Raw genomic sequence first — 18,462 nt, 5'->3', positions numbered from 1 at the left:
ATTTTCAGCTGGAACCAAGTACAAAAGTAGGTAGGTAAGGTGGCAAAATAAACAAGTTAATATGTACGGAAACAGAAACAAACAACAGCAAACATTAGGACTAGATAGGAGACTAACGTACAAGTGTATTGAAATAATGTTAATATGATGGGAGGTACATAAATAGGATAATATTTGAGGAATTAAACATATATTTACTGAGGAAAATATGTAATAAAAGGATAATAAATATAAATTACTTGGAAGCTATGGAAAAAAAAAAAATTCAATGTATTGCCCTTAACTTGCCGCAATAATGTAAACTCTTTGATGCGTTTACGGAATATTGTAACAGATGATACGTAGTAGTAGTAACTGTATATTACACCAAATTTCTGCTTTAATTATTACATATTTGAACGATAGTCATGCATAGGTAGGTACCTACCTGAATATATTGTAGAAATCTTCGTACGAGCCCTATGCCTGCCATCTATTGAAATTTTTATGAAACTTGGAACTACGTGAAAAACTTACGAAATGTTTTAGTATTTTCATTATTTCAATTTGTAGAGAACTTGAAAATTTCAATATCAATAAATATATGTATGGCAAACCAATATAATTAATATCTATATCCATAACCAATATAATTAATATATATATAATAGTCACTAATCTTATAACACTCGAAAGAGCTCAAAGAGCAGTCCTCAAAGTAAGTGCATTTAAACCTTTTCGATACCCAACATCTGACCTATATAATGAATGGCAGGTACTTACCGTGAGACAACTTTTTATTTTAGGCACTGTTTTGAAGTTTCACTCAACATTAACTTATCATCCTGATATTTTGGGCCGTAACAACAGACTTAAACTCTCTTTTCCAAAATATAATACTATGTTTTCCAATCGATTCTTTGGCTTTATAGGGCATTTTCTATACAAAAATCTCAATGCTAAACTTTCTATTGTCGCACTGACCAAATTTTCATGCAAAAAAATTGTTACGAACTGGCTTCTACATTGTTCTTATGAAGAAACAGAGAATATGCTTCACCCTTTAGTTTGACTACTCCTTACTTTCGACGATTTCTCTTGGAATCTAAGTGTTAAAGAATTTTTATTATTCAAATATAGTTATAAGTATGTACATAGCATAGCCTTGTGTATAATGTCTGGCTTCTGCATTCAGTAGTAATACCGATCTTACTGATGCCAAGACCTAACGTCGTAGGGCTGAATGCAGGGGTTATCACGCAAAACTTGTTTTTAATTATTGTACCATTTCGTAGATTTAATACCTATGTGCCATATTCCGTGGGGGGGACCTGGTGACCTGCTATACAGGTGTTTTTGACGCCTAGTGTTGGCACCAGATCTCCACATCTAAATTGATTATTTTATATGGTATTATTACTCGTATTATCTTAAAACCCTAGAACTTATCTCCTTCAATGTTTACTTAAACTTAACTAGTATTAAGATTTTGATTTCTATTTGTATCCACGTCAATTTTGATGTGGAGTGAATAAAGATATTTTTATTTTTATTTTTTTTTTTATATTGTGGTCATAATCATAATTACGAGATGTATCGCATAGATGGTGCTCTGGAGAATCGCTTTAAAAACTTATTAAATGTTTATTTTATTAAATGTTAGATTGAAAATCCTACGTAATTATATTTTACTACTAACTATATTAAGTTTTTTATTTATTTGCATCTAAAAATAAACCAATATTAAATCATTTTTAACAATACTTGTAGGACTGTAGCATGAAACTTGTAATTTCGCCATATCTAGCAGATGTCAGGATGGCCGAGCGGTCTAAGGCGCCAGACTCAAGGTTACCTTGCCTGCTAAACGCGGGTATGAGTGGTTCTGGTCCTCTCTGAGGGCGTGGGTTCGAATCCCACTTCTGACAAATATTTTTATTTTTTTTCTTCAACATTAGCATATCTACTCAATATTATGTGTATTTGTTATTCGTTATTTTGTGGTTTCTGTCAGCTATTTGAAAATAGTCATCTCCGTGAAAGGAGGAGGCTTTTATTGTTTTTCTGTTCTAGTCGAGGAATTTTTTTATCACATCATTTACATATATAATATCAAAATTTAAAAAAAAGTGCAAAAATGTTTTCCCGTACCGGGAATCGAACCCGAGCCTCCTGGGTGAAAGCCAGGTATCCTAGCCACTAGACCATACGGGAGTTGCAAGACTTATTGAAATACGTGTATAAAACTGCTTGATTCGTTAGTTACGAAAAATGACAATAGATGTCACTGTACTGTTTACATCTTTTCTGAAACAGGCTATAGAGATTTTTTCGCGGAGAATGACCCTCCGAACCAAAGGCAGTCAAAGCATACTTACCTGGCGTAGGGGATACCGTGATCAAGAAGGCGGTTCCCCCAGGGCGAGGCCTTCCCATTGCACTGCGGTTGGGTTGACCCCTGCGATTATCCCTAATGTGGATAACTCGGACGCGTAATTTTTGGTAGTGGGGACTGCGTACGCGCTGTCCCCCTCGTATATAAAAAAATCATATAATTTACATACTTATCTTACCGGTGCACCATTTGCCATAAAATAGGATAAATGTAGGCAACATTTAGCCTATTTTATGTGGGATCAATACAATACAGACAGATGTGCATTAAGTACATTATTGAATTGAATTTATACAATTTCTACGTTGCCTACCGACGGACGTCAGAACAACGGTACACGAGTGAGCAATGTGGCAAACACGCCAAAGCGTATTTAATCTACATAATTTAGATTTTTATCATTTAGTTCACCTTATGCAATGCACACATAAAAGTGATTATGTAGGTACTCTTTGACATAAAATTAGTAAATGACATTAGGAATCAGAAAATTTCAACACAGACGTACAATTCTTTGATCAAAATACATCTAGAGTAGCATTAACTAATGATCTCCGAAATATTATATTAAAAACGCACGATTGAGAGCAAAAAAATCAAATAAATAACATCAACAAAGAAATAAAACAAAAAAATTGATGGACAACGAGATACGAGTACATTCTAAATATAGACTATTTTTAATTCTAGAATCTAAGTTATGATTTATGTGATTTAATTTAATCTAATATAAAATCCTAATGGTATTCTCAAAAATATGCCGAGGCTTGCTCCCCTGGGAATTTTGGAATAAAAAGTACCCTATGTGTTATTCCACGTTATATTCTGTGTACCAAATTTCTTAACTATAACAATCTGTCACAATGTTTAGTGACAAACATAACAAATTAGTACAATACTCACCCAGATTTTAAAATTCATCTCGTCCTTATTATTGATTGAGAAACAATCATCAGGAAGTAAACCTTTCATGCCAAGTTATCGCTAGCGACTGATTTGTGAACGTCACACGTTTTTAAAAAGCTACCCTGCAAACAGCGCAAAAAGTTATGAAATTACCTATGTTGAATTATTAGTACCTGTAATGAGTAATGACTTCTAGTAAATTTATTTTTTTATATGTTGATAAAGATCTTACATCTTAAAAGATATGCTCTTTTTATATTGGAGTGGTCTCCAATATAAAAAAGAGCATAACTTTTACATTTAAAAAAAATTACCGATAATTATGAAGGGGATGCAAAAAGCCAACATCACGTGGTGTTCCCAGGCGGTCACCCATCCAAGTACTGACCACGCCCGACGTTGCTTAACTTCGGTGATCGGACGAGAACCGGTGTTTTCAACGTGGTATGGACGTTGGCAACAGACAATTTAAAACAGTCAATCACAATATTCTTTCCACCGTTACTACAGTTAAGGTCCTACCACAAAAAATTGAATAAAAATAAATCAAACAGGAATAGTATTTAAAAACGTGTCTTGTCGAATTAAAATCTTACCGTAATTCTCGTGAGTGAACTATGTAAAGAAGGATTAAAGGCCATCTGTATTTTAATGTCTAACTACTTGATTGCGCTATTCGACAATAGGTGGCAGGAATAACTGTAGTTAGTACTTTTTATCCACCGACAGGTGGACAACACATGTTAAAGTTCGGAATACATTGATTTTTCATTGCTGTATCGTCATCTATTCAAGTCCTATAAAAATGTACTTCGTGCTGTGATCCAAGTTTAGCCATATTTTTTTTTAATTCATTACATTTTAAAAAATATCAAAAAGGAGGAATATAATATTATTAGTATTATTTTGCTGACTATATTGTATACATGAGTCATTAATATATATTTTCAAGATTTCTGATACAGGCTACTACCTATTTACGATACCTTTAATTATTATATATGTCAACATAATAATATTATAAGCAGGTTACACCAGGTGAAGCCACCTGAGACCACAACCGAGACACCTAACCGAACCGCAAATTGGCAAAAATGTAATCTCGTCTCAGGCAAATGGCTCATCATCCGGATGTAGTGTAGGCTTTTAATCCTATTGCTAGATGGCGCTGTTAAGAAATATGCATTTCATAATCACGCTATAGAGATTTTTTCGCTGAGAACGACCTCACTTCAGACGGCCGTCACAGTTATCGCTTCTCGGCCTTTTGGCTAAGATCAAAGTGTAGTATCTGTTCTTTTCAGCTTAATATCTGAAAGTTCCCCCACCGGGGGACCAGTATATTAAACTGATTTTTGTGATCCGACGGGATGTTCGGGGCTCGCTCCACTTCCGTCACGGGTCGGCCCGGCATTGCAGTGCCGCCGGGATCGGCCTACTTAAAACCTTAAAAATACATAGATAGCTTATAAAGAGATAAGTTAGTACACTAATCTCTGATCGTTAAAAAATATCTTGTAGGTAGGAGTCATTAGGACAATGACTGTTTCGTAAAATTACTACTCAACACAAACTACTCTACCCTTAGAATGCCATGGTTGTTAAATACCTTGGTCGCAAAATGACTACATTGCAAAAATACTTTTTACTTGCAGGTAGTTAAAAAGTCTTGGTCGCATAATGACTACATTGCAAAAATACTTTTTACTTACAGGTAGTTAAAAAGTCTTGGTCGCATGATGACTACATCGAGAAAATTCCCACTTTTCTAAATAATTGCTTTTTCATGGCTATATAGTTCTTTCTCCTTGATGGCTGTCCTGAGCACTTATAATATGAATTGATGATTAGATAAAATTATGACGATGACGTGCTGTCTTCTTGTTTTTTCTGTCATTTCCATTAAAACTTCAAATGAACTGGAAAAAAGCTAAATTGGGCTTGGTCAGTACGACGAAAGGAAAAAAGATTGTGAGGCTAGTTTGTATATTACCACTACTACCATCATCCCATATTATTCATGGGTCGATTATGCGGGAACTTGTGCCGGTGTAACTGCTTTTATACATTATTTCGAGAAACAGTGGATGAAGAATATCTCACTCATATCGTGTTGTTATGAGAGGCACCGAACTTATGTCTTAGAAGCCTGGCGTCGTCGAATTAGGGTGCGTATAAACCGACACCAATTTTCTGTACAGGCTCAAAAAAGAGTCTAGATTCCAGGACATGAAACTAAGTGGTTTGTTATTTAAAGAGGAAAACCGAAAAAAGAAAGACACACTTTTTGACAGAAAATACCGCAGAGAATTGAAAAATCTGCAGAACAAAACCATAACAACGCTTGACTTTATCATTAGTATTGATCAGTTGAAACTAAGATTGAATTTTAAGTAGATGCCTAACACCTACCTACTACTTATTTTTTATTTTCAAGGTATTAGATTATTTACTTCTTTTGCTATTGACAACTAAGAAGATTACCTGAAAAACCTAGAAGACAAGGACGAGTTTTTTTTTTAATAAGGGAAAATATTATTTAAATTTAGAAATACATTACTTATAAATTACCCAGGTATTTTAATATACCTACCTCTGTATCAGTCTTTAAGTTCAATGAGTACTTGGCGCACGTAAGCGACCAAGAGTAAGAGGAAATCCCAGCTTAGTCAATAGTAGTCATTTTGCGATAAGGTGTTGAGTTGCAGGCAATGAGCGATCAAGGAGTTATACAACTTTAGTCATTTTGCTGGTGTAGACGTTTTGCGATTTAGGCCATATGCGGTCAAGACTACAAGCGATATGAAAATTTTGCGATGACGTCGTTCCGAATGAACGAGCGTAGTGCGTTGAAATCGTAATCCTAGTGACTCATAGGTAGTATATTTATTTATTAGGTATTACACAAAAATCCACTATTTCTACTCATTCCAGCGATAAGGTGAATTTATGGACTTAAGTTATGATGATACTAACCCTACTTACCATCCACCCATATATCCATCTACTTTCATAGTAAATGCCTTCTTCAATAAATTTTCTTCTTCTCATTATGTGTCCTTTGGTCTGTGGTTCAAACCAACTCAGAATATTATGAATAAACTGTGACAAAACATCACATGTTATTTTGGTTGTTTCAGAATATGTCAATTCTGAATCGTAATAACTTATCACGTGTATCAATTATGATTATTTTACTAGGATTTAAAAATTGAATATATTTTTTTAGTTTATATTAAAAAAAAACTCGCAGCCGGTAGGATTCGAACCTACGCTCCCAGAGGGAATCTGATTTCGAGTCAGACGCCTTAACCACTCGGCCACGACTGCTTGACGGTTAGAGGCTGAATTATCACGTCGGTTGGCATAATGGAATCGAAAGAATAAAAAAAATTACGTCATTCCTTTTTTAGCCAGAGAAGAAATGGATGAAGTACTTTTAACAGTAAAGTAACATGTCAGTTAGGTTTAGTTGGACATTCTGTACAAAGGCGATGAGTTATGGGTAGGTGGATAATGAGTAACTGGTATTCAAGTTAACTACGTCTCATCTGTTTTCTTCACTCATCCGAAATCTGTATTCCGTCCGTACTGATAAGACTGTATTAAATTAATATATTCTTCTGAAATGGATTCCTTATTCGTCAGAAGCAAATAATAAAAAAAACAGAATCCTAATCCTTATATACAACACCTCCAAAATGCAGTTTTTTTTTCAAGATAAAATAAAAAAAATATTTTACTTAAAAAAAGAAAAAAAGTCTCTCAGGGGACACCCGGGTTTGAACCGGGGACCTCTCGATCTGCAGTCGAATGCTCTACCACTGAGCTATATCCCCGATGGCGATGTGGCTAAAAGTATCGTATATGTGCTATTGACACAAGTCATAACAATTCACACTTGTTTTCACAGCTGGCTCTTCTACTTGATGTTTAAAAAATAAACAAACATGGTCTTTTTGCGACAATATTATCATGCAATGCTTGTTTTCTTTTCATTTAATATTTTTTGCCAAAAGATAACATAACCGACGGAACCATAATTTTGTCAAGTTTTATTTTGAGAAATTACTCTCGTACAGACAACGTGGCCCTAAGTTTGTAGGACAGAAAATAAATAAAATTATTTTCATGTGTGATCAAGCAATTAAAATTTTAAGCAAATTAAAGTTTTAAATTGCTTAAAATTGTATTAAATTAAAATTTTAAGTAATTTATTAAGCAAGAAATTAAAATCAAAACGGTGCGGTTAGTTCATTGAAGAAATGTGTTTTCGTTATTACATGGATTTTGTTTGGTTTATTCATCTTCATCCACTCTGTGTAATGAGTGACTGCTCATAAACTGGTCACGGGCAAAATATAAGCATTCAATATAAACTAGGTATATGCTTTATTTCTTTCTTATCGAGTGTGTTAGTGCTAACACTAATATCCAATTCTATTCATATGTATAGTCATATGTATAGTCTTAAATAACTTAGATAGGGCGCTGTGCGTACGATGAGTTGAGGAATGGAGTGTGAACTAAGGTCAAAATAAAGATAAATGGTATGCGTTCGGTAGGATAAGACTGAAAAAAAGTCACAGGGAAACGTGAAGGATACTAACAGTGGGTCGTGGAACTAAATGAGAACAAAGAAAAGGAATTTAGAAAGCATAGGGAAAAAAACAAAAAATATATCTGTACAAAAAATACTACACAAAAAATGCCCGCCCCCGGGTGGGCTCGAACCACCAACCTTTCGGTTAACAGCCGAACGCGCTAGCCGATTGCGCCACGGAGGCGATGTTGAAACTGGCGAAATTTCCGCTCAGATTACGCATACTAAAATGCGCCATACTTGTAAACTTGTGACTAGTCAATTTTCCTACACAATTGGAAGTTTTTACACTGGATTTTCAAATACATTTCCAATCCTCCCATTTCTTCCCAAAAATCGATTTAATCGTTTTATAGCTATAATAACCACTGCAGCACAGATTACCAGATACATAATAACTGCAGGTATGAATCAATACCTATGTCGGACAATACTTTTTATATAGCTTTAGTACCTACTGGAAGCATACTGGAAGTATTATAATCTGTGGCTGTAGTAGGTATACTTTATAAATTAAGATGTTTTATTTCCTACAGAGACAGAGGAAGGATTTAATATCAAACCATACCAAATCCTAAACGTGTACCTAAATCCAAAATAGGTATTTCCTAGTGCTCTTCTCCTGGGATTGAATTTTTTTTCTAGGTATAAGAAAAGTGGTTTATTGGTTACTAATATAAGAAAACATGAAGAATATTTTTCAAAATTTACCTCCAGGGATAAGTTCGGAAAACCTTAGAAATTGTTTTTTGGTAAAAATCTATTTATTTGACGTTGCTATCGCCGACGTCCATACCACGTTGAAAACACCGGTTCTCGTCCGATCACCGAAGTTAAGCAAGCAACGTCGAGCGTGGTCAGAATACTTGGATGGGTGACCGCCTGGGAACACCACTTTTTGCTTACACCAGTCGTCTAGAATATTTTCTTGCCCTTTTGGTGATAGTTAAGAATCAGAACCATTTTATCATTGTTATTTTTTGTAAAGAGGGAGGGAAAAAAGTCAAATAGAAAATTTAAAGAAAAGAAATTTGAGTAACTAGCAAATAACATCAGATTTGTATATCTGTAAATTTGACTGGGTAAAGAATAAAATGCTTAAATATATCTAATTAATTAATTAAACACCACTTTAATTCATTACCTACTTGTATTCATTATTATGTTTACTAGTCTAGTATTTACTGTTTATTTTATTCCAAAATTATAATACCAACGACGCGCGACATCGATATATTATATGGTTTGACAAGTAAAAAGCTTATTAATTATAGGACTAACTAAAGCTACAACAGATATCCTAAGTGCGTTTGACCACCGCCGCCGTCACCGGGAACGAGATGACGGCGCCGAAGTAGCGGTACATACATTTACTTAGCCGCGTGTCCACCGTATATCCGTCACTCGAGCGCCGTCATCCCGGCCGCCCAAATTGTGAGTAGATCGTCGTGACCGCTAGAACATGGCCCGAGATTTTGCCGGGCCGATGTGCCGGCAATACATAACACGTATGAACTTGTCCACACACTGCCGTCGCCGTCGCGACTACCACGCACAAACTAAACCAGCGAAATCAATCGCGGTGGACAAACGATCGCCGTTACGTCGTATTAAAGTCTGCCCGAAATAATCTCGTTCTCGGTAACGGCGGCGGTGAAACAAACTCCCTAAGTTTTGTCTGTAATAATACGGATGCTTTACCTTTGATTTTTAATATTTTATTGCTTATGGGGGGACGGCGCGTACGCAGTCCCCACTACCAAAAATTACGCGTCCGAGTTATCCACATTAGGGATAATCGCAGGGGTCAACCCAACCGCAGTGCAATGGGAAGGCCTCGCCCTGGGGGAACCGCCTTCTTGATCACGGTATCCCCTACGCCAGGTAAGTATGCTTTGACTGCCTTTGGTCCGGAGGGTCATTCCCGGCGAAATAATCTCTATAGCCTGTTTCAGAAAACATATAAACAAAACATTGACATCTATCGGTTTTCTGCAGCAACACATTAACAGCTTCGTAAATTTCTAGGATAAATGGGAGCGTTCCACCCAAATAATACACTGACTTTCTACTAGATGGCAGAAAATTTATTTTCACATTCAAAATGGTGTCGTTACATAAATATAGAATCTACTCCATTCATTGATGTAGAATATAAGATCACTTCTTCAAACTTAGAGAATTATAACGTACATACCTACTTAACAAAATGGACGGGTGTGGAATGTAGTCGCATGTTTTTAATTTATATTCGCCAACGTCCATACCACGTTGAAAACACCGGTTCTCGTCCGATCACCGAAGTTAAGCAACGTCGGGCGTGGTCAGTACTTGGATGGGTGACCGCCTGGGAACACCACGTGATGTTGGCTTTTTGTGAAAACTAAAGAATACAACCCTGTTTTTTATAATAAGATGGTATATTATGTAGAATGCATAATCTATCATCCACCACTGAAAAAAGCATTCCATCTACTGCTGATTCCTCTTCTGTCCATATAGTATATACTAAATAGCATTTTAATAAATCCATATCCATACTAATATTGTAGCGTAAGATAAACTTAGATATGTCCTTATTAAAAACAATATATCTTAACATTTTCTTAGTTTTTACAGATTAAGTGAAGAAAAGCTTCTGCTATGCGGTACGACGTACTGACACGTAGATGATAAATTATTTTTCTATACAATACAAACCCAAGAATCATTACTTAATCCCGATTTGGAAGTACTTTGAAGAAAACATCCTTGCTATTTATATACAATGACCTCATATCAATAATAATAATTATTTCTGATAACGTTACTAAAAAATCTTTGCTTGCTTTTAGCTTCATTTATGTTTAGATGTTTTGTTATGTTTCGCTGCTTGCTTCTGCTTCATGTAATAGGATGCATAAGAATGAAAAGTAGTAGGTACGGACATCCTCATCTATTATATCTATTTGTGCAATCACTATAATAATATTGGAACATTTTAGCTTGTAGCTGCATGAGGCCTACACTTTTAGATTAGAGGAAAATTACACTACAGATTAATGGTGTGAGGATGAAGTACTTAAAAAGCTGTAACCGAGTGGTCGATCCCAGTAATGAAAAACGCAGCATAAGACAGTGGTGTGCATAGGAACACTGGATACTGGATATAGATCCAGCGCAGTCACGTAAACTCGTTGCCGAAGGACTTTTTTCATGGATTTATGTGGGCCGATCCCGGCGGCACTGCAATGCCGGGCCGACCCGTGACGGAAGTGGAGCGAGCCCCGAACATCCCGTCGGATCACAAAAATCAGTTTAATATACTGGTCCCCCGGTGGGGGAACTTTCAGATATTAAGCTGAAAAGAACAGATACTACACTTTGATCTTAGCCAAAAGGCCGAGAAGCGATAACTGTGACGGCCGTCTGAAGTGAGGTCGTTCTCAGCGAAAAAATCTCCATAGCGCGTTGCAGGAATATTTTATATGTGGTAGCGCCATCTAGCGATCGGTATGATAAAGGCTATAAAAACTTTTGGTACGTAGATCGTGAGTTGTACAACTAGAATAGCCTGTCTACTGGTGTTCCAGAGTGGTATGGTATCCTTTCGTCCCATTCTGTTTTCTTCTTTTATGAATATTCTGCTTTGTTTCATTGTTTGCTCTTGCCATTTCTTTTCTACATTCATGACCTAAAAATCTACTCACAGCTCCCATTTACTGGAAATATTGTCTAATTTGTATCCCAGTCTTCAATAGGACCCACATTTCATAAAAATATTTGAACACATAGGTAGTTATTACGTATTTCGGTAGTTAGTGTTATTTCGTATATCGTCCAGTTACAGGCATCGGATAATCTCCAACCACTGCTCCCACAATTTTTACATTTGAAAATTATGAACATTGTTTTATGCTCTATCCAACCTTATCGACTTAAATAAATTTAGTAACTACCTATTTCCAATTATTTCCAATTTTGTGTACCAAACTAGCAGCAGTTTTGAAAATAATCTCTAGCAACTGGTTACAATGTACGAACAGAAAGAAAGTTAGACATAGGTCTTTATCTAAATCTAATTCAGAACTTCTCTCGCCAACGTCCATACCACGTTGAAAACACCGGTTCTCGTCCGATCACCGAAGTTAAGCAACGTCGGGCGTGGTCAGTACTTGGATGGGTGACCGCCTGGGAACACCACGTGATGTTGGCTTTTTGTGAAAAAGATGAGCCATTTGCCTGAGACGAGAGGACATTTTTGCCATTTTGCGGTTCAGTTAGGTGTCTCGGTTGTGGTCTCAGGTGGCTTCACCTGGTGTAACCTGCTTATAATATTATTATGTTTACAATAATAATTAAAGGTATCGTAATTAGGTAGTAGCCTGTGTCAGAAATCTTGAAAATATATACTAATGACTCATGTATACAATATAGTCAGCAAAATAATACTAATAATATTATATTCCTCTTTTTAGATTTTTTAATGTAATGAATAAAAAAAAATATGGCTAAACTTGGATCACAGCACGAAGTACATTTTTATAGGACTTGAATAGATGACGATACAGCAATGAAAAACCATTGTATTCCGAACTTTAACTGATGCATGTGTTGTCCACCTGTCGGTGGATAAAAAGTACTAACTACATTTATTCCTGCCACCTATTGTCGAATAGCGCAATCAAGTGGGCCATCTGTATTTTAATGTTGTTAGACATTAAAATACAGATGGCCTTTAATCCTTCTTTACATACTTCACTCACGAGAATTACGGTAAGATTTTTATTCGACAAGACACGTTTTTAAATACTATTCCTGTTTGATTATGTATGTATCCTGTAGTGGAAAGAATATTGTGATTGACTGTTTTAAATTGTCTGTTGCCAACGTCCATACCACGTTGAAAACACCGGTTCTCGTCCGATCACCGAAGTTAAGCGACGTCGGGCGTGGTCAGTACTTGGATGGGTGACCGCCTGGGAACACCACGTGATGTTGGCTTTTTGCATCCCCTTCATAATTATCGGTAATTTTTTTTATGTAAAAGTTAAGCTCTTTTTTATATTGGAGACCACTCCAATATAAAAAGAGCATATCTTTTAAGATGTAAAATCTTTATCAATATATAAAAAAAAAAAAACTGGAAGTCATTAGTTATTACAGGTACTAATAATTCAACATAGGTAATTTCCTAACTTTGTGCGCTGTTTGCAGGGTAGCTTTTTAAAAACGTGTGACGTTCACAAATCAGGCGCTAGCGATGACTTGGCATTATTGGAATTTTTTATTCAGGTTTATTAATTTTTACCTTTTTCCGAACTTCCTCTACTACTGCTTACATACTAGAATAAAATAACTGCTTTGTGCTTAGTGTCCAATTTTTTTATTGTATTTATTTATCTATATACAAATATATGTATAACAACTAATATTTTCGCTGTTATGTTGTGTACCTGCATAAATTAATAAATGCATAGCATTAAATAAAAGTGCAGCAACAATAAGTATAGTACCTATGTACTGTACTCAGATTGACATGTGTCCATGGTATCAATCCCAAGTTTTTTAGGGTATCTTATAGGGTAAATGAATTGATACAAATATTTACAATAAAAAATATTTATTATAATAAATTTTACTATTTCTCTATCTTTACATTTTAAAAACGGTAAAAAATCTTAGTCAAATCTCCCGCGCTTCTCCATAATTATACAAATCAATCGATCAAGAGGTTTTTACAAGTCTTACAGAGGTTAAAACGTCTACTGAGCAAAATCTATACATTATCTACACCTTGAAATTTAAGTTTGAACGAGGACTGTTTTACAAATTGTATATAATTTGTATCTACTTCGAAATTACAGATCAGAATCGTAAAAACAGCTTCTCATTTTGGCCGTCTGACAAAGTAGATTTATAGACTAAGTACAAGTATCAACAATTTATCAAAATTCGTTAAGAATACCGTTGTATTTCACAACAAACAACTTTCATAGTAACATTATAAAAACCTCTACATAAAAACACAATTTCACAACATGTCCATAATAGCCCTCGAGGGCTTAATATAATGAACACTAGATGGCGTTGTACGCCAAAGCCGTTCCGAAAATCGGTGCTTCTAGCACTGCGAAATGCAATGGCAAAATTTAAACGCTCAATAATTATTGTTCATATAATTTTTCACTTTTCTGGCAACTTGACGACTGGTGGTTGAGGGTAATGCCAGTTTAGTTCGCAGTGTTCAATCAAATCTCTTTCAGCTTCTGATAGAATTGATAAGTCGATTTCTTGGCTATCCAAAAATGGGTCAGTATATGGATAATGTACCAGGACACAACTGTAATCGGACGATGAGCAACGATCTCCGATCAAACTCTTCATTTTGTTTTGCGAGTCGACCTGTGGGCAAAAGAAAGTAAACATTAGTTAAGATTTGTCTTTGTGCCTACGATTTGAAAGATTTAATAGAATATAATCTCATTGTAATTAATCTGAAACAGATAACTGAGTAAAAGAAAATTTATTTGGAGTTAAAAAATGTTGTTAAGTAAAAAAAAACTTGTATGTCTTGATGTGATATTGTTATAAGATTATTTTTCTTCCTTTTATAAATACTGCAATAGGATACACATGTATCGTTGTATCTAAATTACAAATAAATAAATTCAAAAATAATTGTGGAACAAAATACACAACCAACATCCAAGTTATTTATGGAAGAGCATATAAAAAAATACATACCTTAATGACATAAATGTTGTTTTCAGTGCAGAATGCCTGCAAGAGGACTTCTTGCATGTGTGTTGCACTGTCGCCAGGTGGCGCCTCTGCTGTCACACAAAAAAGGGCTCCATCACTATTCTTCGATAGATACTGGATGGCTGGAAGAAGGCCGATAGTCAGCCTCTTTTCAACGCATGCTCGACGCAGCACAGTTTTTAGGCAATGGCCTACGGGGCTGTAAAGAAAAAAAAATGGAATTATAAAATTTGAAAAAGAAAAAATCTCCCCGGCGGGGAATCGAACCCCGGTCTCCCGCGTGACAGGCGGGGATACTGACCACTATACTACCGAGGACGACGGCAAGGGTGGCGAATTATGATGTCAAAAAAGACATTGACCTTAAAGTTTATCAATCTGAAGTGAAGTTAGCTCAATTCGGTGAGTGCCTCCAGGAAATTAGCACGTGTCTGCATCATATTAGTAATTATTTTGTTGCGAATTAAAAAACTTAAAAAATGTAAGTACAATTTAAATGTCTATTTTAGTAAGAATATTTGCGAATAAATCCTTCACAGGGGGAATTACATAAAATATTTACCATTTAGCCACCACTCCACTGAACGTCTCCATTTTCACAGGCACTACAGAATCCTTGTACATCTTGTTTGATATGTTGATGCTCTTCAGGTTATAATTGTCACTATTTTTTTTAGACACTTTCCACGATTTGTGTGTAATTGTCACTTTTTCATCCAACACTTCACAATATATTATGCAATCCAAGTCGCGTGCCGGCGGGATCAACAGTCGTAACTATGTCACAATAATTTCACAACTTCGCGAGCTCAAGTAACGTGGTATCACTTCGAAAGTCCAGCGAGAAGTGTTTGAAGTGTGACGCATGTGCGCGTTTTATGCTATTGCACACATAGAAAATATTTTTTTAATGTGTGCGTGGCGCCTAGACTACCGACAGGTGGATTCTTCGAAAATTCGCGTACACATTGACAGAAAGATAAAGTTTTATATGTGTGCGTTGGGCATTTTTATGTTCGTACAGGTTTCAACGTGCTTGCGTGACCGCCATTTTTGTGAGATCTACCCAATCCCCCGCGCTGAGTGGAATAAAGGCGAATGAGGGTGATTTCACTAGCAAATTGATAGTTCGGCTTTAAGTTGTTTACAGTCCATGTTACGGTTTTCCCGCTACTTGGGGTTTTTAGTATGTAGAGGAAACGGTTGCAGGAATTTTCGAATTGGGTCGAATTTTGCGGATGTTCCTAAATAAAATGATTTTAGAGTTTCAGCGGATTTGTATTTAAAGTCTAATTTCCATTCTTATCAAAATTACTCTAACCTTCAAAAAATCTGTTTAATTTTTGTGAATAAACTATTTAGACTGGACTATATAATGTTTTCTGAATCATATAGATTCCCTGGCTAATAGCGCTATCAGATATTGTAATAGGCTAATCAGTAAGTAGGTACCTATGTTGTACAGATACAACGAACGATAACAGTTCCAATAAACTAGTACATACCTATCTATCGATTATAATATTAATAGTTATACTTATTTAAAATACTAACCAACTTTCTTTCTCGGTTTCTTCCGCAGCCACAAAGCGTCGGAGCCCAGTTTACGCATTTCTACATTTTCCTCCCCACTTGGCACAGCCTTTACCAACCTTAATCGTCAGACGATTGGCACGTATTCCTATATATCTATATAACCATTGTAGCTATCAGTGAAATATTTATTTACAAAGATAAACACAAAAACGTGCTAGAATCACGCATGGAGGCATGGCATCTATGGAAGTCACATTTACGATTGATTATCATTGTACAATCACCGCATTAATGAGTGAATATCTAATAATCTGATAGCGACTTGACTTGGAATGTTGACCCTACTCGTAGATAGAGCAATGACTTTTGGAGACTTGCTTATTCATAAGTTGGATATTTTTATTTTTTAAGACCAGGCTAAACAGATAAAATAAGAAAAATCTAATAAACATTTTAAAACAAAAATCCTTGAATAATCTTTTAAGAAAAATTACTCGCCTAAATCAAAATTTAAAAAAAAAATGGAAATTTTGTTTTTTTTAATTTTTTTTTAAATTTTGAATTTTAAAAATTTGGAAAATTTGAAAATTTGAAAAATTCCGTCATGAGTAGACCTTCATACACTCTCTATCTTGTAGTCTTGTTCCAATGTTACTAACTAATTTCGAACAAACTAATTTCATACATAAAATAATTTAAGCTGCGATTCTCAAATGAAAAAGTACTTATAAATCCATTTATTTTGTTGTTAAAATTTTTGAAAGATTGTCTTCTCGTCTAATATCTTCACAATAATGTATTATTGGTCTTAAAAAATATTTTTCCATTGACCTTTCCTGCTTCAATGGAAATCATTAAAATAACCCTTTGTTTAAACTTAGGTATTTAGTATGCTTTGTTGCAATTAGAATTTATTACTATATCTTCATACAAATCAATCTATAGTACGTATTTATATCAACTTGCGTTGATAAGTTGCGCATTAAGAAAATCTTTGAATTCTTCCACGATTAAAACGTCATTAAACTATATTACAATGAAAATTCTTACAGAAATATCGCTTATACAATAACTATTTCTTCCTTAGTCTCCGTATATAGAAAAATATCGTCATTCATTGCCTTTTCTTATCATGTAGGTAAGTGTTGGTAACAACAAGATTCTTGATTTATTCGTTCATTCATTCATTCATTCATTCATTCATTCATAGTTGTATGTAAAATAATTTGTTAATGATAAAATATTGCTTAGATAACAAATTTTTGTGCAATTCGAAAGTTATATTCTTGTCCAATATTCAACTTTATAACATATACGATCTAAGCAAGAAATCAGAATACTTTTATCATTTATAGTAGCGGCCCTTCTTCCCCATCGTCGTTTGGATAAATCATAATAAATGCACCTAAACCTTCCTCACACTATATATTAAGAAAACCTGCATCAAAATCGATTGTGTAGATTGTAAGACGACCTCGGTGGCGCAGTGGTAAAATTCTTGCCTCTGAACCGAAAGGTCCCGGGTTCGATACCCGGTCGGGTCATGATGGAAAATCATATTTTTCTGATTGACCCGGGTCTTGGATGTTTATCTATATATGTTTTTGTTATAAAATATAGTGTCGTTGAGTTAGTATCCCATAACACAAGTCTCGAACACTTTTGGGCTAGCACAATCTGTGTGATTTGTTCTAATATTACTTAACTATTTATTAAAGATACAGACAGTGGGAAGCGACATTGTTTTATAGTATGTAGTGATATGACAACTTTACATTGTTTACCGACTATTATTTCAGTTTGTAAAATGTTTTTGTATTGAAATTCAAAAACATTTTACAAACAATAAAACATAGGTACTTTAGTAGATATGTTAAAAAAAACAACAGATAATATTATGGGGAAAACCGATCTTATTTTCATTAACTTAGATGAATAGAGGTTAGACGGCGTTAACATAAAAAGAAACAAGAATGAAGTAGCTATTTTATTATTTGCTACCAAGAAAAAAAAACAATGCCGTTGATGCTTAGTTAACGTTAATGTCAAAGTTGACAGGTGCAACCCATTCATAAAATAATTGACAAAAGAAAATAAAATGTAACGTAGACATGATCCTAGCTAGGAGAGTCAGTGATAGTTGTTACGGAAATCAACCTATCAACCAACCAACCAATCAATCAATCAATCACTCTAAATGAAGAGGGAGAAGATATTTAGAACTCAAAATAAAGTCTTAAGTATTCAAAATAAGTTAATTTAGTACTAACTAGCTTTTTCCCGCAGCTTCGCCCGCGTT

The 18,462-nt window shown here is 35.0% G+C and overlaps 2 protein-coding genes and 14 non-coding genes across 16 annotated transcripts in view; 7 read left to right on the top strand and 9 right to left on the bottom strand.

Moving 5' to 3' along the window:
- The first annotated feature begins 1,791 nt into the window (after positions 1 to 1,791).
- TRNAL-CAA (transfer RNA leucine (anticodon CAA)) lies at positions 1,792 to 1,907 on the top strand. The gene is made up of 2 exons: positions 1,792 to 1,829; positions 1,863 to 1,907. It is a non-coding gene; the product is annotated as a tRNA-Leu (tRNA).
- Positions 1,908 to 2,121: 214 nt separating this feature from the next.
- TRNAE-UUC (transfer RNA glutamic acid (anticodon UUC)) lies at positions 2,122 to 2,193 on the bottom strand. The gene has a single exon. It is a non-coding gene; the product is annotated as a tRNA-Glu (tRNA).
- A 156-nt stretch (positions 2,194 to 2,349) lies between these two features.
- LOC128680987 (U1 spliceosomal RNA) lies at positions 2,350 to 2,511 on the top strand. The gene has a single exon (XR_008405924.1). It is a non-coding gene; the product is annotated as a U1 spliceosomal RNA (small nuclear RNA).
- A 1,108-nt stretch (positions 2,512 to 3,619) lies between these two features.
- On the bottom strand, positions 3,620 to 3,738 carry LOC128680997 (5S ribosomal RNA). The gene has a single exon (XR_008405933.1). It is a non-coding gene; the product is annotated as a 5S ribosomal RNA (ribosomal RNA).
- A 793-nt stretch (positions 3,739 to 4,531) lies between these two features.
- LOC128680990 (U2 spliceosomal RNA) lies at positions 4,532 to 4,724 on the top strand. The gene has a single exon (XR_008405927.1). It is a non-coding gene; the product is annotated as a U2 spliceosomal RNA (small nuclear RNA).
- Positions 4,725 to 6,528: 1,804 nt separating this feature from the next.
- TRNAS-CGA (transfer RNA serine (anticodon CGA)) lies at positions 6,529 to 6,610 on the bottom strand. The gene has a single exon. It is a non-coding gene; the product is annotated as a tRNA-Ser (tRNA).
- A 437-nt stretch (positions 6,611 to 7,047) lies between these two features.
- TRNAC-GCA (transfer RNA cysteine (anticodon GCA)) lies at positions 7,048 to 7,119 on the bottom strand. Its single transcript has one exon. It is a non-coding gene; the product is annotated as a tRNA-Cys (tRNA).
- Positions 7,120 to 7,993: 874 nt separating this feature from the next.
- On the bottom strand, positions 7,994 to 8,067 carry TRNAN-GUU (transfer RNA asparagine (anticodon GUU)). Its single transcript has one exon. It is a non-coding gene; the product is annotated as a tRNA-Asn (tRNA).
- A 1,546-nt stretch (positions 8,068 to 9,613) lies between these two features.
- On the bottom strand, positions 9,614 to 9,775 carry LOC128680988 (U1 spliceosomal RNA). The gene has a single exon (XR_008405925.1). It is a non-coding gene; the product is annotated as a U1 spliceosomal RNA (small nuclear RNA).
- A 361-nt stretch (positions 9,776 to 10,136) lies between these two features.
- On the top strand, positions 10,137 to 10,255 carry LOC128680996 (5S ribosomal RNA). Its single transcript, XR_008405932.1, has one exon. It is a non-coding gene; the product is annotated as a 5S ribosomal RNA (ribosomal RNA).
- Positions 10,256 to 11,083: 828 nt separating this feature from the next.
- LOC128680989 (U2 spliceosomal RNA) lies at positions 11,084 to 11,276 on the bottom strand. Its single transcript, XR_008405926.1, has one exon. It is a non-coding gene; the product is annotated as a U2 spliceosomal RNA (small nuclear RNA).
- Positions 11,277 to 11,959: 683 nt separating this feature from the next.
- LOC128680995 (5S ribosomal RNA) lies at positions 11,960 to 12,078 on the top strand. The gene has a single exon (XR_008405931.1). It is a non-coding gene; the product is annotated as a 5S ribosomal RNA (ribosomal RNA).
- Positions 12,079 to 12,747: 669 nt separating this feature from the next.
- On the top strand, positions 12,748 to 12,866 carry LOC128680985 (5S ribosomal RNA). Its single transcript, XR_008405922.1, has one exon. It is a non-coding gene; the product is annotated as a 5S ribosomal RNA (ribosomal RNA).
- Positions 12,867 to 13,468: 602 nt separating this feature from the next.
- On the bottom strand, positions 13,469 to 15,464 carry Gadd45 (Growth arrest and DNA damage-inducible 45). The gene is made up of 3 exons (XM_053764315.2): positions 15,190 to 15,464; positions 14,610 to 14,826; positions 13,469 to 14,267 (listed from the first exon to the last, which is right to left on the bottom strand). The coding sequence occupies exons 1-3, from the start codon at positions 15,249 to 15,251 to the stop codon at positions 14,049 to 14,051; spliced, it is 498 nt and encodes a 165-aa protein (XP_053620290.1). The 5' UTR covers positions 15,252 to 15,464; the 3' UTR covers positions 13,469 to 14,048.
- TRNAD-GUC (transfer RNA aspartic acid (anticodon GUC)) lies at positions 14,874 to 14,945 on the bottom strand. The gene has a single exon. It is a non-coding gene; the product is annotated as a tRNA-Asp (tRNA).
- The window catches only part of LOC128680853 (electron transfer flavoprotein beta subunit lysine methyltransferase-like), a 34,820-nt gene continuing 31,294 nt past the window's right edge, over positions 14,937 to 18,462 (top strand). The window contains exon 1 of the mRNA XM_053764313.2: positions 14,937 to 15,108. The gene's annotated coding sequence lies outside the window, so the exon portion shown is untranslated. The remainder of the gene's footprint in view (positions 15,109 to 18,462) is intronic.

This window comes from Plodia interpunctella, chromosome 25, assembly GCF_027563975.2.
Source record: "Plodia interpunctella isolate USDA-ARS_2022_Savannah chromosome 25, ilPloInte3.2, whole genome shotgun sequence".
In the NCBI taxonomy this organism is placed as follows: Eukaryota; Metazoa; Arthropoda; class Insecta; order Lepidoptera; family Pyralidae; genus Plodia; species Plodia interpunctella.
Note: the sequence above shows the minus strand (reverse complement) of the source record. Positions and strands in the feature narration are given on the sequence as shown.

Coding starts and splice junctions, on each gene's coding strand:
- Gadd45 (XM_053764315.2), bottom strand. CDS start 15,251: ATGTACAAGGATTCTGTAGTGCCTGTGAAAATGGAGACGTTCAGTGGA. Junction 14,827..15,189: donor AGTGGAGTGGTGGCTAAATG/GTAAATATTTTA, acceptor TTTTCTTTACAG/CCCCGTAGGCCATTGCCTAA. Junction 14,268..14,609: donor ACAACATTTATGTCATTAAG/GTATGTATTTTT, acceptor TTTTGCCCACAG/GTCGACTCGCAAAACAAAAT.